Source organism: Felis catus, chromosome X (assembly GCF_018350175.1).
Source record: "Felis catus isolate Fca126 chromosome X, F.catus_Fca126_mat1.0, whole genome shotgun sequence".
Taxonomy (NCBI): domain Eukaryota; kingdom Metazoa; phylum Chordata; class Mammalia; order Carnivora; family Felidae; genus Felis; species Felis catus.
This window is the reverse complement of record NC_058386.1, coordinates 12,715,999-12,732,982: the sequence shown is the minus strand read 5'-3', so window position 1 is coordinate 12,732,982 and position 16,984 is coordinate 12,715,999. Positions and strand designations below refer to the sequence as shown.

The 16,984-nt window shown below is 42.8% G+C and overlaps 1 protein-coding gene across 2 annotated transcripts in view; it reads right to left on the bottom strand.

Moving 5' to 3' along the window:
- Window positions 1-4,223: 4,223 nt before the first annotated feature.
- The window catches only part of GRPR (gastrin releasing peptide receptor), a 38,421-nt gene continuing 25,660 nt past the window's right edge, over window positions 4,224-16,984 (bottom strand). The window contains exons 2-4 of one of the 2 annotated variants that reach the window (XM_019823588.3): window positions 12,872-13,223; window positions 10,895-11,274; window positions 4,224-8,553 (exon numbers count right to left, since the gene is read on the bottom strand). In XM_019823588.3, the coding sequence (XP_019679147.1) occupies window positions 8,550-8,553; window positions 10,895-11,274; window positions 12,872-13,223 (736 nt within the window). In that variant the 3' untranslated portion in view covers window positions 4,224-8,549. Of the gene's footprint in view, window positions 11,275-12,871; window positions 13,224-16,984 lie in introns of both variants that reach the window. The other variant, XM_004000306.5, reaches the window with a different exon arrangement.

Below are 16,984 nucleotides of genomic sequence, written 5' to 3'. Positions count from 1 at the left end.
CTGAGGTCATGACCTGAGCCTGACTTCACCACGACCCGTGAGATCATGACCTGCGCAGAAATCAAGAGTCGGATGCTTAACCTAACCGACTGAGCCCAGCAGGGCGCCCGTACCTGAAACATTTTAGAGGGACACTTGCAGACGCTGAGGTCCAGCTGGATGTGGGTGATGCTGAAAGGATGGAGCCAGAGGTGATGGTAAGGTTTTGAGTTTAGACAAATGAGAGAACTTTGACCACCCTTCAAAGGCAAAGGGGACACACAAAGAGGTGAAGCATATTGGGAGAGAGCAATTTTGGTTTTGAAGATAAAGAACCAGTTAGCATCTAAGTGGGGCTGGCTTTTATTATTAGGCACCTGCACAATTTGGAATGACCTCTTTTCTATGTTCTCTTAAAATGCGCAACAAAGCAGAAATTTCAAGACCCCGTGGGAGCTAGAGACCAGGGGGGGAGTTGATGCCCCTTTGCTCTCTTCACAGAATTCAGGTAGGACCTAAGAAGTTTTCACCCTTGGCTTGTGAGATGTTTTCCTTTGTTTGTTTGTTTGTTTTAAGTTTATTTATTTATTTTGAGAAAGAGAGAGAGAGAAAGGAAGAGAGAGAGAATCCCAAGCAGGTTCCCCACTGTCAGCACAGAGCCCAGTGCAGGGCTTGAACCCACAAACCATGAGATCATGACCTGAGCCAAAGTCGGATGCTTAACCGACTGAGCCTCCCAGGCGCCCCAGCCTTTTTCATTAATCTAAGCAAAGCACACCTTCCGGCTTTAAATCGAGCAAAGAAGTTTTTGCCTGAAGTCTGGATTCTGCTTCTGAGAGGGTAGGTACACTCTTCTGACTTACAAAAAATTAGAACATCTAATCAGAAACCCAGTACCTTCTTTGAGGTGGGTTAATGGGCATATAGTTTTTGGGTTTTTTTTTTTTTTTTTTTTTTTTTTAAATCACTAAGCGACAAGCAGACACCATTTTTTTTTTTTTTTTTTGGCAGAAGTTTAAGAAAGTTTTGTCCAACAGTTTGGACAAAAAAAAAAAAAAAAAAAAAGGTTTTTTTGGACAAATTCATAGGAATTTGGGGAGCATGGCATGTCCCATTAATTACTGTCAGGTAAAATTAGTCTTTCTGGGCAAGGCATGATGTAAGTACAACAGATAACAGCCACTGTTGGTTGAGCTCATGAGTGTACCACAAGAAAAGAAAAATAATCAACTGTGTGGTGAGTTCTACGATGATTCTAGGCCCGCAAGACTGATGTCATGAACTCATCTACTCCCAGTCCCTGGAGAGCAGAGACGGGACACTGGGGTATCTGGCTACTCTGTATAGACAGAATTTAGGTCCCAGTGACCAAGGTGGTAAACATAGGCCCCATGAGAAAAGAGATTCCAAGACTCTCAAGCAAGAAGGTTGGGGGAAATGTGTAGACGCCACCAGATGGCATAGCAAAAAGTATCAGGCCCACTATGGATTTCTTCACAGTAAATGGCGTCCTCTGTCAGTGGTCACAAATTTAATATCATAGGATTCCCTTGGGGATCTGTTAAGATTCTAATGCAGAAGGTCTAAGGCAGGGCCCAAGACCCTGCACTTTTGACCAGGTGATGTCAACATTGCTGGTCCACAGACCATACTTTAAGTAGTAATATCCTGGAAAGCTCCCCAAGAGTGAACCCACGAACATAGGCTGTTCTAGCAAATAGCACTTTGGTGAGTCAGAGCTAGTCCGGTCCCTCTGAGAGGCATTGAGGAGCACTGGGCTGTCATAGGAGGTGGGAAGGGACCCTGAGAAACACACTGGGTATGCGTCAAAGTTGACAGGTGACCTGGAGCAAAATGCTTGACTTCACTGATCTCAGTTCTGGGAAGTAGGGGGAGATGTGCCTTTAAAATTCACTTTTATAATATTGTACACAGTCCAGTCCATATTCAAGGGATGCCTGCTTTTGTGTCATCTTCTTGGTAAGATGTTACCCATTATCTTTTGTATCAGAAGCCAATGTTTATCAATGTTGCACCCAGTGAACAGGAAGGTTCTCTGCCTGATGTGTTACAAGATGTCCCTGCACAGATTTACCTGCCCTCTAGCAAAAGGGTCTGCTGAACCTCTCCTCATCCACATCATCTCCAAGCCAATTGTTTTCATTTTTCTAATGTCTCACGACCATGTGGAAACCCAAATCACAACACTTTCCTTTAACTTCCTCATTTGTGAGATGTGGGGTTGTGTCTGGGCATTCTCTGGGGTATCTTTCAACTTCAATAATCCAAGACTCAAAGGAGATTATTAAATTCTCAATATTACAATCTACGTATCAATGAAACTTCTTTTTCTGATGTGGTAGGCAGCATGCTTGCAAAGAGTTTAGAGTTTCTTTTTTTTTTTTTTACATTTTTTTTTTTTTACATTTTATTTATTTTTGAGAAACAGAGTGAGACAAAGTGTGAGTGGGGGAGGGGCAGAGAGAGAAGGAGACAGAATCTGAAGCAGGCTCCAGGCTCTGAGCAAGCAGTCAGCATAGAGCCTGATGCGGAGCTTGAACCCACAAACTGTGAGATCATAACCTGAGCCGAAGTCGGACGATCAACCGACTGAGCCACCCAGGCACCCCAGAGTTTAGAGTTTCTGATAGACAAATTCACCCGGGCTTTGGGTAGAGCTCTCAGCAATTAACACAGACCAACCTTACATGTCAATTGGATTTTTATACCCTGGGTGTCTCAGAGATTTTAGTCTGCTCATCTTCCCATCTAATCCAGGAGAACCAGAGATGCACAATTAGGAATCACCACTTTTAGCTATTTAAAGCATTGACACTTTGAGAGAGCATTTGCAGTCTAATGGTGGGCTCTACATGCCATACATCACAGGGCTGGGGTGCATGGCAGGGGATGTGGTGAGATATACTGAGACCAGAGAACCTTCTCCCAAGGTAACCCCATGGTAGTGCTCATATACAACCCCACACTCTGGGGCCTCCTTGGCATGGCTGTCTGTGTGCCTCTCAAAGAATTTGTTCACTGTATCTGAAAGGCATGCTTGGTTGCCTCTTCTCATCTGGAGTGCGGGGAGCTTAGACGGCTCCTGTTTGTGACCAAATGTGTTATTTCTTCGGTGTTTTCCTGGTCTCTGATGGCTAGGGTTACCCCAGAAAGCAGAAACTCTCAAACTTTGGTATTTAAGCCCTAAAGAGAACAATTGGCAATAGCTGTCAAATTATAAAAGTATATGGTCTGCAATTCCACATTTAAGATGTTTTCCAACAGCAACACTTGCTCATGTATGAGATTATATATGGTATTCATTGCAACATGATTCATAATAGCAAAACACTGGAAACCACCTAAATGTTCATCAGTGGGGGACTGAATAAATAAAGTACTATGCAGGTATAAGAAAGAGTGAAGAAGAATTTTTTATAATGATATGGACAGATCTCCAAGATATAGTGTGTAGTGAAGCAAGCAAGGGGCAAAGCAATGCATATAATATGCTACCATATCTGTAAAATGCTGGTGGACTGTAGGAAAACACACATTCGTATTTATTTGCCAGTGCATAAGAAATGTCCAGAAGCATGTACATGTAAGAATCTAACAGCGATGGTCACTCACTGGAGGAAGTGGTGATGAATGCTGAGAACTCTGAGGTAGTATAGTGACTTTTCACTGAATGCCTTTTTTAAAAAAAAGTTTATTTATTTATTTTAAGAGAGAGAGCGAGAGCGAGCACATGCACATGATCAGGGCAGGGCCAGAGAGAGAGGGAGAGAATCCTAAGCAGGCTCCACGCTGTCAGCACAGAGATGGATGCCGGGCTTGATCCCACGAACCGTGGGATCATGACCTGAGCCGAAATCAAGAATGGGTAGCTTAACCGACTGAGCCACCCAGGCGCTCCTGAATGCCTTTCTTATGCTTTCGATTTTGACTCATGGGAAAACTTCCTTATTCAAAAGTTAAATACATCTTTTAAAAGTTTAATGAAACGAAACCCCTGTGTTCTGAGGAATCACATGGGGAGCTTGTTTTAAAATGCAGATTTTTAGGCCAAATCCCCAGATGTTCTGAGTCAATTGGAAATTGGAGAACCTGCATTTTGCAGCCAGCAGCCTGGGTGATTCTGACATAGATGGTTCCAGAATTGAACAACTGTGGGGCATATGGCCATACACTACATCCATGCAACAGCTTTCTTTTTACTGAACATTGACTACATGCATGTGTCCATTTCATAAATTATGCTTTATTGTATTAAGAAATAAAACACATTTCTTACATTCTATGACTTAAATATTCAGCTTACTGTACTGGCTTTGAGTTAATGTCACGCAGACCATGTACAATGTAATAGAAGCATTGGAAACATTTCTTGAAAAATAAGAATACAATCAATGAGCACACTTCACAGAATTTTACATGGTCACACAGTTTGCACATTTAAAAGGACCTGAATCATTCATATTAATATTGTGAATTTCTTATAAATAATTCATTAGTCTAAGGAGTCTGGGCAAAGCCAAGCCATGACATTATTTATACTAAGTACCACACCTGGAATTTGTTCTGACTTCTTTAACACAGAGCACATTTTTGATACAATAAATATTTACAGTTAATAGTAACAAGTACAATTATAGTTTACAAAATATAAGTCTAATATTTAAAACAAAACAGAAAATGACATAAAGAAGTTTGTGCCATGTATTTTTACAACTCACCGAATCAACCCTTTCAACAAATTTTATTACCCCAAACTGCCAACTTGGATGCAAGAAAGGTTATGTTTGAATCAGTAAAGGCCAGATTACAGAGGGGAAAAAATTGTTTTTAAATCAATTTTACTTTCTTAATGTTATTCATTATCAATATCAATATGTCAATAGCACTAGCTAAAACTGAAGCAAATTGATGAAAAATTTGGATTCAAAACAGTCCCAAATTATATGTGTACCTTGCACACTGAAATCTCGAGTTATACCAAAATTTTCAAACTCGTCTGGGAATTAATGAGGTGTTGAATGTGTGAAGTTTTACTGTCCCATTAAAATGATCCTTTTGAAAGACCATAAAATTATGTAAGTCCTTCCATGTCATTCTATGGCTCTGGGAATGAATTTTAAATTTAGGGAACAAAAGAGAAATAATCTTATCTTCCAGAATGTGAGCTCTGAATGGGCAGACAGTGGTTTCTGGGTTTGTAACAGGGCACTAAGTCCATACGTGAACTCGGATTTTAGTCCAGGAGACATTTTTCTGTTAAAGGCTATTCACGTAGCCTGGGTCTCCAGGCTCAGGGAAATCATCTGCTATCATGTCTTACTGGGTTTTTTGGGGGAGGGGGGAAGGCGGGGTGATGGGGGAAGGGTTCCACCCCTTCCTGATACCTGTTCTCCAACGAATCCCACTTCACAGAAAGGTGCCTGGGTTGACTGTTCTCACTTGGATCCTCTGTATATGGCCCTTCGCCAAGGGTTTTCTCCACTCGGTCACAGAACTAGGTGGGAAATTCTTCCCAGGGCTTCCATTTGCCACCGAATTGTGTCTCTGGGGGCAAGTGAACTAAGGCACTTCCTTGTCCACCTACTCTGTGCTACATTTCAGCCTCTGCCTGCAGTGAGTCCTTAGGTGCTTAGAAACATCTTCCATGCCCTTGGTGTACAGTCCTCGACTTCATCAGTGGTTCAGGCCATTGGACAAAAGCTAGAGTAGGGAATGGGATTATCTATCAGTCACTGTGAACTTAATTTTTCACATGGGGCTGGATTTGGGAAGCAATGCTGAGCAGTGGAATGGGATATATTGAGCTGGAATTCATACTTGGCCCCTACCTAAAGAAAGGGTGTCTTCGAAGGCCAAAGTTATGGTAAGAGATTGCTGGGTATTAAAGTTGTGTTTGTGTTGGGGGTGGAGGGCTGCTGGAGGATTGTCTTAAGAGGGATCCAGGTCCACATTAATACTCTGCCATTCAACTGCGGCGTGTGACCTTGGGGTGGTGAAGTGATCTCCCTGAGCTTCAGCTTCATCATCCGAATACTTGTCAAGGTGCTTGTGAGGAAGAATAGAAATGTGCGCAGCACTGCATTTGGCACATCATTGCTGCTTGGTGAAATCGAGCACCTTCCTTTCCAGCACTTCTAATAACATTTTTTTAAGTTTATTTATTTTGAGGGGGAAGGGCAGAGAGATTGGGAGAGACAGAACCCCAAGTAGGTGCCACACTGTCAGTGCAGGGCCCAACACGGGGTTCAAACTCACAAACCATGAGATCATGACCTGAGCTGAAATCAAAAGTCGGGCGCTTAACTGAGCGACCCAGGTGCCCCCTTCCAGCACTTCTAGAGTCATAGAACTCCACTAAGGTTTCACACAAATGTGTGATCTATGACTTGTGGTTTTGCTCCCCATGATCCCGTCCCTTCTTATCTTAGGCTTCCACTTCCGTGTGACATGGAATGCTGTTCTGGCTAATATGCCTCCCTGGTGCAACCAACAATGGCATCATTCCCTGCCTTGGGCCAAGTTAAACAGACTCACTTTGCAGGCACAGACTATCTCGTAAACTGGGAGCGTCCATGAGTATAAATGAAATCAGAGTTCACTGAACCATATGAAATCACCTTTTTGTAGGTCAAGTATGGTCCAATAGCTGTAGTTTCATGCTTCAGCTTCATAGTTCCATGGGTCTTTTAATTTAATCGCACATGGTCACCAATAAATGTCATTTACTAATTTCCATAGTAAAGGAGGCTAAGCAGCTCTTTGGCCAGCAGGGACGGCTTAGATTAGACGAGGCAGTGAGTATAAAAATGCTTTATAGACCACGAACACTAGGTAAATGCAAATTATTTTTTTAAATTAATCGTGGACACATAATATTTGAACCCAGGGGCTGTTAAACTTTTTAAAAAATTAGATAAATTCCACTGAGTGCATTTCTAACGTGGTCTCACAAAAGAAAAGTCTGTTCTCTGTGATTTGTTGATTGCTCTGGATATATTGAGCTGGAGTTCATGCTTGGCCCCTACCTAAAGGAAGGGTGTCTTTGAAGGCCAAAATTGTGGTAAGAGGTTGCTGGATATTAAAGTTGTTGTGTTTGTGTTGGGGGTGGAGGGCTGCCGGGGGTTTGTCAAGGTGGGTTCTGAGAGGAATGACCATCACATACAGGATAAACTAGGGCTTGGTTTCTTTGAATAGCTCACACAAAGCCTGGACCCAGGAGAGTGAATAGAATAATGTCTTGTTTTCAGCTGTTCATCTGTTTTATGAAAACGCAGCCAAACATAGACAAATGTGCAAAATGTGCCCCATTCCTCCCAGCAAGCCAGGGTTAGCAATGGCACTCTCTAACAACAGCTGCTTCGGGGCCTGGATGTGAAGGGCGGAAATGTCCAGAAAGTCGGCCTCTCTCGCATCTCACCTCCACAGAAGTGTGTACTATTCACTCACTTCTCACGTGGTCAGGTTTCCAGGGCGATCATTCCTATCTAGCTTTCAGGAAAGTGACTTAGCCACCTTTTAGTCCACAGGTTGAGGATGTCGTTCAACTCGTAGTTCCCAAGCAAAGCTCATCTCTCTTACCAGAAGACATTTGGTACATGCATTGACTCTGAAACCAATAACCAACTGCTACTTTTGGCATAAACAAAGACTTTACAACTTCAATGTGCACGTGTCCTTTGGACAAGTTCATTTATTTCTGTTCAGTGAGCCTTTTCATATCAAGCTGAGCTCGGGTTCATCTGAAGCAGCCTCTAAACTGTGTATTTACCATCCTTCCCCACTTCTCCATTCTTCAAGATGAAACCAAATTGTTTGTGTGGCAAAGAGGGAAACAAGAGGGCTTGTTAATGAGGCAGAAGGCCAGGGTTAGCGGGGGGGGGGGGGGGGGGGGGGTGAGGGCAGCCAGAAGAAGGGGTTTAGCCATCCACATTTATGGGGAATCATCACCGACAGGGAGGACCATCTTGCTGTGGAATATCACTCCTAACAGCAGCTGTGCCCTCCCTGCCAGCGGCGGCCGATGGTGGGCAGGCTGCCTTGTTTATTGCTTAATCTATCACTGTTGAGCTGCCTGCCTCAGGGAGGCTCAATTTAAGATAGATTGAAAGGTAGTGTCTGTCAATTGAATAAACACAGATGGTTTTCCACAGAAAAAATTGATTTTTTCCCCCCTCACCAAAGACATAAGCGCTAAACGTGATTATCTTTGGAAGCCAGGCGTGAAATGTCTTAGCTCCAGCCCCTGCCACACTCTGCCCTAGCAGAGAGGTGATACCACATGGGGGCTTGGGTCTCTCTCACCGGAATTTTAGGGTCTTGAGGTGGAAGAAGAAGTTGACTTCCCTGGAGAAGGGCCCGGGTAAGTCCGTCCCAATAAGCAGGTTCGCGTCCGTCCATCTGTTGATTCCCAGTTTTACCAGTCCTGGGCCGTTGGCTGGCACACGCCTTCTACAGCCCTTCTGTTTAGAAGCCTCAAAGAGGTGACAGGATTTGCCTCAGGACACACAGCTGGACCTAGATTTCAGTCTCCTGAAATCCATGCCATGATGTTACCTGAAGGAGACATTAAGATGAGTCCTACTCCCAAAATGTCTTTGAAGGCAGGTAGTTCAGAGATGCTTGAACAAGTCACACAAGTACCCAGAATGCTACACAATGTAGCCCCTAACGAGGTACGAAGTCACTTATACTCAAGAGTTTTGAAGAAACCCAAGGGTAAAGTTGTGGAGCAGTAGTTGGAGATAACAGGTGCATGGAGGTCAGAGGTGAGTAGGGAAAGTACCCTTCGTATAATGAGGAGATTGAGCAATATGTTTCCTTATGTGTTTTTCAGCTTTAATCCCACAGCATAACAAGCTAATGGGACACCATTCATACGAATTATTCCAGGGAGCCCCTGAAAGCAATAGACTAGTCTCCTTCCATTCCACTAACATGAACATGAGTGTAGGATGTTGGTTGAAGGACTTCCCCAGACGAATTGTTGCAAAGGTAACAGAAGTGGGGCACCTGTGAGCAGGCTGGCTGTACAAATGCTTTATAAACCAAACTGGAAGCAATGACAGGACTCAGAGGATTTCAGCAAGAGTGGGATCTTAGCACTGTCCTCTCATTCTAGAGATGAGAAAATGAGTCTAGAGAAGGGTTGATAGCCAAGCTTACATAGCTAGAGACTAAGCTGGGATGACCGGCTAAAACTCTTCATTCTTTCTGCTACACTTGCTCTTCAAACTGTCCAGTGTCATTATGGGCTCCCAGGAGAGCAGGTAGGAACAGTACAGAAGGGCATGCGGCTCACGGAAGGAAGTGAAGAGGTCTCACTCCAGTTAATACAACTGTAAACACAGATGTTCACAACCGTCTGGGTCCTAACTTCTCAAGCTCTGCAGATGGTGAGCACTTCCTTGTAACAAGAGATGAAAATCTTTCAGTACATGCCATGTGGGAAAGAGAGCCAACGGTTCTTTCTCGCTTGGACAGAGAAAACCGGAATGAAAATCGTCTTCAGATGTAAGGGATACATATTACGGCACATTTGCGGAATTTGGATTTATCTGAAAGTGGGTTAACGTGTTTGCAGTCCAGCAGAATTGGCCTATCATGGAGTCAAGAAAAACTTGATTCAGGGCTTCTAAAGTAGGATAGTCAAGTCTCTTTACTCAGGAAAATAAAAATATTTCAGTCCAGTTCTTTTCTGCACATGGGCTGTTTCATAAATACTCCTCTCACATAGAAAGTTAATGAACCTGTGGCTGTTTTATAATCCATTCTTAATGCTAAGCCCCCTGCAAATTATTTATGCATATTCAAACAGAAATATATATTACTGAAATTTTATTCATTTCCTCTCACAGACTTTAGGTAAGCATATGTTAAACGTAAACATGTTTCTCTTTCCACTCAGGTGTGATCTTTTTTTTTTTTCCTTTCATATGAACTAACTGCTTCACTGGAGCAAAGAGCCAAATCTAAGTAAATATGTTTGGCTGAAAACCTGTATACCAAAAATAAATACTATACTTTATGCACTTACAAATGATGAATTGCGAGCAAGATCAGTTTTCCCCCAAAAGGATTTCTCTTCTATGGTAGGAGTGTACCATGGATGATTGAAATGGGGTAACAGCAAAAAGAATCTCCATTGAGTTAGAATTCAGAGCACGAGATACCAATCCACAGCCTCATGTGGATCTTTGTATACGTGTCTATGTGTCTGGCTGTGTTTTTGCCTTAAGATGATGTGTCGAGTGTTTCTCCTGTGTCCCCAGTAACATCTTTTAAAAATAGTCAACACTCAGGGATTCGTCCTAAACTGGCTTCCAGTGTTATCAATTTGGGGATGGTCCATCATACATGGGAATTTTTCATAGGGCTGACTTTCAGGTTACAAGTGTAAAAAAACAGTTCCTTGGTTTGTGATCATAAACGTTCCTGAAAAATCACTCAAATCATATTTTTAAAGCACTAGTTTCTGCTTAAAGAAATGACAAGGTGAAGTCTTTCACAAAGTGGACATTTAACGTGTACTTTTTCTGCTATATAAATCTATTTGTTCATGTAGTTTCTGTGACTTAATTGGCCATAACTGTATATCAGGGCTTGATGCTTAAAATAATACTTTCTTATTTGTTCCCTTTTCTAAAATACAGAAAGTTTGCTCTACATCAGAAGAAGCATTCACAAGTTGAAATGGAAAATACAAATCTTGACGGGCCTTTCAAACGTAAGAGCAATCCATTTGGGCCTCTCTGCAACCTGCCTATACCAGTCATGAGCCTTCCAAAGGGTCTTTGGAGGGTACAGAGACAACAACAGGCGTGAGGGTTCTTTCCTAGCCATAAAGCACAACTAGGGGCCCCTAGGGGGACAGGGTCAAGGATCAGCCTACACATACCCTTCATGACAAATGTTTCCGTTGATGAGGCTGAAGGTGGCCACAGAGGGGTTGGTACTCTTGAAGGAGGTCATGCAGGTGGTACTTCTGCCGGTGCTGTGAGAGCGGGTCAACAGGCCAGGGCGGCAACAGAGGAGCTGGGTGTTGAATTGTTTCCTGAAACTCTTGCTCAGCAGGTAGAGGGCAAAAGGGTTCACACAGGAGTTGGTGAAGGCCAGGAGGCGGGCACAGATGCTGGTGATGAAGTGGAGCATGGAGGTGTCCACCTCCGAGTAGTGGTAGGAGCGGTACAGGTAGATGATGTGGTTGGGGAGCCAGCAGAAGGCAAAGAGGCCCACAAACACCAGCACTGTCTTGGCGAGGCGCTTCCGGGATTCGATCTAAGGAGAGAGTCACGCACAGAGCCAGAGGGACCAAGGGACAGTGTTGGATGGATGCAGAGCGGCAAAGATTCAGACAGAGAAAAGAAAAAAACAGGGAAAAAGAATTGTGGGAATAGATGAGCTCACAAAGCCACAGAAAAAGGGTTCAGTGGGAGAAAGGGGACAAGAGAGAATCCAATAAAATGGGAGAAAAGCAACAGAAACAGATGGAAAAAGGGTGTGTGTGGGGAGGGGGGAGTCAGAAACACAGACATGAAAAAGCCAGGAAGCAGAAATCCATGAGGTAGAATATAGTTAGAACGTGCCACTGAGAACAGATCTTTAAACAAAGTTGATTACATGCTTGAATGGATTGCTCAATGAAATTCTAGTAAGTGACCTCTTTTTCCTCCAGAGAGCTCTGGTGCCGTTTATCGGCCATATGACTTCATGTCTTTCTGGGCTCCACAGTTAATAATTTCTTATTCCCCCTGATGCTCAAAAGAGCAGCCAGCTTTGTTCTTCCTCATTGGCCAAATCAAAATAACTTCCTATTATTATTATTTTTAGTCTCAACTTATTTCTGGGCTATACTAATATAGGGAGGTTCTTAGACAAAGTGGGCTGAGGATCATTTGCTCCCAACACCCTCTGGTACCACTGCAGGGGGAAACGTCATTCTCATTAAAGAACCAGAGGTACGATGGATGTTCACTATTGAGAGGCCTTTCAAATATGGAGACAGTTTCACTGAGAACTGCCACTCTCTCCTCATAATTGAGGCAAAACAACAACAACAACACTTCAAAGGGTGAAGCCACCGTGTCAGCGGTACATTTAAATGGATGGGGAGTCTTTCTGCTTTTGCATCATAAATGCCACAAGATCTACATTTGGACTAGAAAGCAAGAACTGACAAAGAGGGTAAAGCCAGAGTCCCTGGTTTCTACTATTCATACCTCAAATCTGAAATTCTGTAGGATTATGGGGGACAGGGAAGGGAATCTAACACATGTGGAGGGCATTCTGCATTCTGGGCACTCTAGGTCATATATATGCTCTGTCTTTTAATCTTCCAGCCTTACAATATGGGGGTTATCACCCTGTATCATGGGTAAGGGAACTGAGGCTCAGAGAAAGTAAGTGAGTTAAGTCATGAAGTCTGGATAAGAACCCAAATCAATGTGAGCCTATCTTAGTCCAACGACTTCTTTTTCTTCAACCAGCTCCTTTTTCCCCTGCTCCCTCTGCTCTGTCCCCATGTGGTGACACTCTTCCTATCCAAACAATGTGATTGGAATTTAAAGAAGTCACATCTCTATGGGCCTCAACACTTTATTTTGTTACCAACAACACTTCTTCAGATATTCCTCAAAAGGAAACCCATACTTCAAATCTTCCAGATTCTCAATACCTCCCTAGCTTAGGTCTTTAATAAGAGAACAAGATTATAAAAAACACCTGAAAACCTGGGCTTCTGTGGCTAGGAGTTTCCATTTACCATCTGGCCGCAGATCACCCACTTCCTCTAATTGCAGAATCAGGTGTGCTTGTCAGTGGAGTCCAAAAGGGATCAGATCCCTAAGGAGGAAACGAATCAATCCTCAGCACCCACCTGCTTCTTGACATGTATATTCCCTTCCACAGGCAGATTGTAAGCGCTCTGGATCAGATTTTTAGCAATGAAGTAGTAGTAGACAGAGATAATCGACAGTGGGATGATGTAGAAGACCAGGAAGGAAGCCATGGAGTGAATTTTGGGGTGCAGCTCATTAGAATGTGGGTACGGAGCACAGCTAATGAAGGTCTGGTTGGTGCTTTCCTCATGAAAGGGATGTAGATCAGAAAACACAGCCTCCGGGATTGCCAGAAGCATGGAGATAACCCAGATCAATGCAGCTTTGAGGCAGATCTTCATCAGAGCATGAGACGCCTGGATATCCATCGGCCGGACGATGGCTTTGTACCTGGGGCAGGAAAGATGGAATGTTCTGTGTAAGTTGGCTAATATTATTATGGATGCCCCAAGGATGGGGCAAGCCAGGCAACTGGGTGCAATATTTAAGGAAGCGCTCACACTCAGGTTCATGCAAGTGCTGACTCTGAACTCATACTACCATGACAGTGAGCGCCTCCCTAAATGTTATACCCTGAGCACATTGCTTTCCTTATCCTAGTCCTGGCTCTGAAGGATGCGTTCTTGTTTCTTCACCCACAATCTCTCTTGATTTTAAGAACACTTCTCAGAAAAGCTGAAACTCCTTTCATTTTTCTTAACTCACAGAAATTAATAGCAGGCATGTTTAAAGAAGGACACAGGGACAAGGAGTTTGAGTCCTTTTTTGGCAAAGCCTTCATTTTGAGTATTCGAGTGCAGTTCAGGGAACCTGAAGTCATTGAGTATTTACACATGCCTCTTCTCTTTTTCAAAGGGTGCAGAACAAATAGCCCACTGAAAATGTTATACCAGAAGCATCCCTGTAAGTGTCAAATTAATCTTTCCCCTGCCCTCTTGCAGTATTTAGGTTCCTCCTGGTTTCTGTGCTATATGTGCCCCGGACTTGGGCTGAATGCTCTGGGAAGCAGACATTGAGAGGAAACCGAAGGATAAGAGGTTTAGTGGGGAGTCTTACCTGTGAAAGGCGAAAGGGAAGGAAGCAAGATTAGACGGAGGGCAGCTGTCAGACCCCAATGCAGACCTGACAAGGTCTACACCAGTGAAAGTGACCAACCATCCTAATTTGTCTGGAAATTTCCCAGCTTTAGCATTGAACATCCTACATCCTAGGAAATCTCTCAGTCCCAGCAAACCGTGACAGCTGGTCACCCTATGCCAGCCTAATGGTACCAAAGATTGTCCAGTGGAGAAGTCCTGTCTTGGGTAGAAATTGCCAGGCCCTTGTATCACCACCTTGCCTAGTCATGGGCTGGGGCCACCCAAAAGGAGTGTGACCTCAGTTACTCTCTGGTATAGTCACTGGGTGGGAACTGTCCACGAAGAGCATGACCATAGCTTGAAAGCTGAAGTGGACCCTGAAGGGACTGACAGCCACAGGCCATCAGATAACTACTGTCCCTGCAGCTGAGTAGTGAATCTTTTGTTCAAGGGAGGTCTGAGCAGAGCAACTCAATATCTGCCACAACTCCCCATACAACACAACACCTAGCACATGAGCTGCTACAGTGTGGAAGTTGATGTGAATTGGGACCAACTAAATGTGAGGGTGTTCATTGCTGAAAATGCTGTGTTAAAACTGGTTCTACCACTGATACTCTATTATATGATAGACTTCGGTGATGGGGGAAACACTTATTTCCACTTGCTTCCATGTTGAGTAAGCTCCCGTTGGGTTACCACTCTTTGCTGCACCCTGATTCCTCATTCACTTTCTGCCTCCCTCCAGGGAAAGGGGAGTGAGTTATTAAGAGGTGACTTTGAGAAAAAGAACCTGGCATGTACTCTGGGCTCAGAGAGGCCCATGGTTGTCTAATTGCCCCTGACTAGGGAAATGGCACATGTAATATAGGAGATCAGGTGTTTGCAAGTTCATTATTGCTGTGGACCTAAGTCACAATCTCCAAACAGCTTTATCCGGCATAGAAGCAATTATTTTTATCATTCTCTATTTCTTTATCTAGCTCTCTCTTCCCAGCTCAGGTAGAAAAGAGAGGGCTCTTACTTAATGGACATCCCCAGCATTCTAGAACAATACTATAGCCCCACTTTAGTGTGCCTGGGTTTGCTTTTCCATCCATAAATTAGTTCATTGTAAACAATTAACACACTAACATAAAAACTTCAAAGGAAGTTCAATTTTCTTCTGGCACTTTCTCTAGTTACTGTTCATCTCAAACACTTTTATTCCTAGTATGTAGGTAAGGAATTAGTATCTTTAAAGGTACATGAACATCTCTAGCCAAAGATATCTCTAATAAATCAATTAGAGATAAAGTAGTAATCTAAGTTACTCCAAGTGAAGTGAAGCTGATTCACTCCTGCATGAGGCAGAAAACAGAGTGAATGACTTACCTCCTTCCCTCTTGAGAATCTTGTACTCCTAAGTACAAAATGCCATGGGACCTGTTGAGCTGCTATTTCAAATTCATAACTTTTAAACATAAAAGATAGTATAAAAGCATTACTTTTATAGTTTTGCCAGAAAAATAGTTTGAATCTAAATCTAAGTAAGCTTCTAGACCTATGTACCAGTTTTCAGGAATTATGAAGATAAAAGAATCTGCTAAATGATGCCATGAAGATACAGTCCAATCCTGAATTGGAAAATTCTGTAGGAATGACTCCATTTTTTTTTTCAACAAATATATGGCATAAAAAAGGAGGGAGAAAAAAGTTTTAAAAAAAGGAGGGAAAATGGTTATAGACCTACTGAGATGTGTCATACATATCAATTCAGTGCAAAGCGTAGACTCCTTTTAGATTTTGATTCAAACCAAACAACCATAAAAAGATATTTTTGAGACTATTGAGGAAAATCAAATCAGAAAATCATTCAGATTTAGTACTGGTGATATTAAGGAGTTATTTTTAATATACTGGGTGCAATAATGGCATTGCAGTTCTGTGGTTTTAAAAAGACTGTATTTATTAAAAACATGCCTTAAAATATTTACCATGAGTATATTTACAGTGAAATACTATAATGTCGAGGAATTGCTTTTAAATATTCAGATACGTTCATATTTCACTTGTACAATTAAAAAACAAGTAAAGGGACTTAACGGAAGACCATGGGGGAAGGGAAGGGGAAAAAATAGTTACAGAGAGGGAGGGAGGCAAACCATAAGAGACTCTTAAATGCATAGAACAAACTGAGGGCTGATGGGGGGTGGGGGAGAGGGGAAAGTGGGTGATGGGCACTGAGGAGGGCACTTGTTGGGATGAGCACTGGGTGTTGTATGTAAGCGATGAATCACAGGAATCTACCCCCAAAACCAGGAGCACACTGTATATGCTGTATGTTAGCCAATTTGACAATAAATTATATTAAAAAAAAAAAGAAAGCTCCACACTGAGATATACTGTGGCAAATGTATAAACTTCAAGGTTATAAAAAGAGTTCTTGTATCCAGGTAGAAAAAATAAATCATTATCAGGGGGAAAAAATAAGTAAAGGGGTGCCTGAGTGGCTCAGTTGGTTTCAGCTCAGGTCATGATCTCATGGTTTTGTGAGTTCAAGCCCTGTGTAGGGCTCTGTGCGGGCAGCACGGAGCCTGGAGCCTGCTTGGGATTCTCGGTCTCCCTCTCTCTCTGCCCCTCTCTGATTCACACTGTCTCTGTCTCTCTCAAAATAAATAAACCTAAAAACAATTTTTTTTAAATAAGTAAAAATGCACCGCAAACAATTTTCAGTTTTAGAATATTCATAAATTATCACAGTAATTAAAGAAATCCCATTTACTAAGCTCTTGCTATGTGCCAAGCAGAGAATACCATCTACATTATCTCACTTACATTCCAGACAACAGATAGGTGCTATTATCCTCATTCTACAGGGGACAAACCGAAGTTCACTGTTAGAGGTGGTGGAATCAGCATTCAATTGAGGACCAACTCCTTTCAGGGTGTCACAGCTCTTTTAGAAGAAAGCTTTGGGTAAATCCTTCTTAGAAGCAGAGAAACAGCAGAGGTTTCCCTAATGCGTCTGGAACACACCAAATGTTCCCTGGAAGTCTAATGGTTTTCTAGAACATGGAACATATCAGTCTA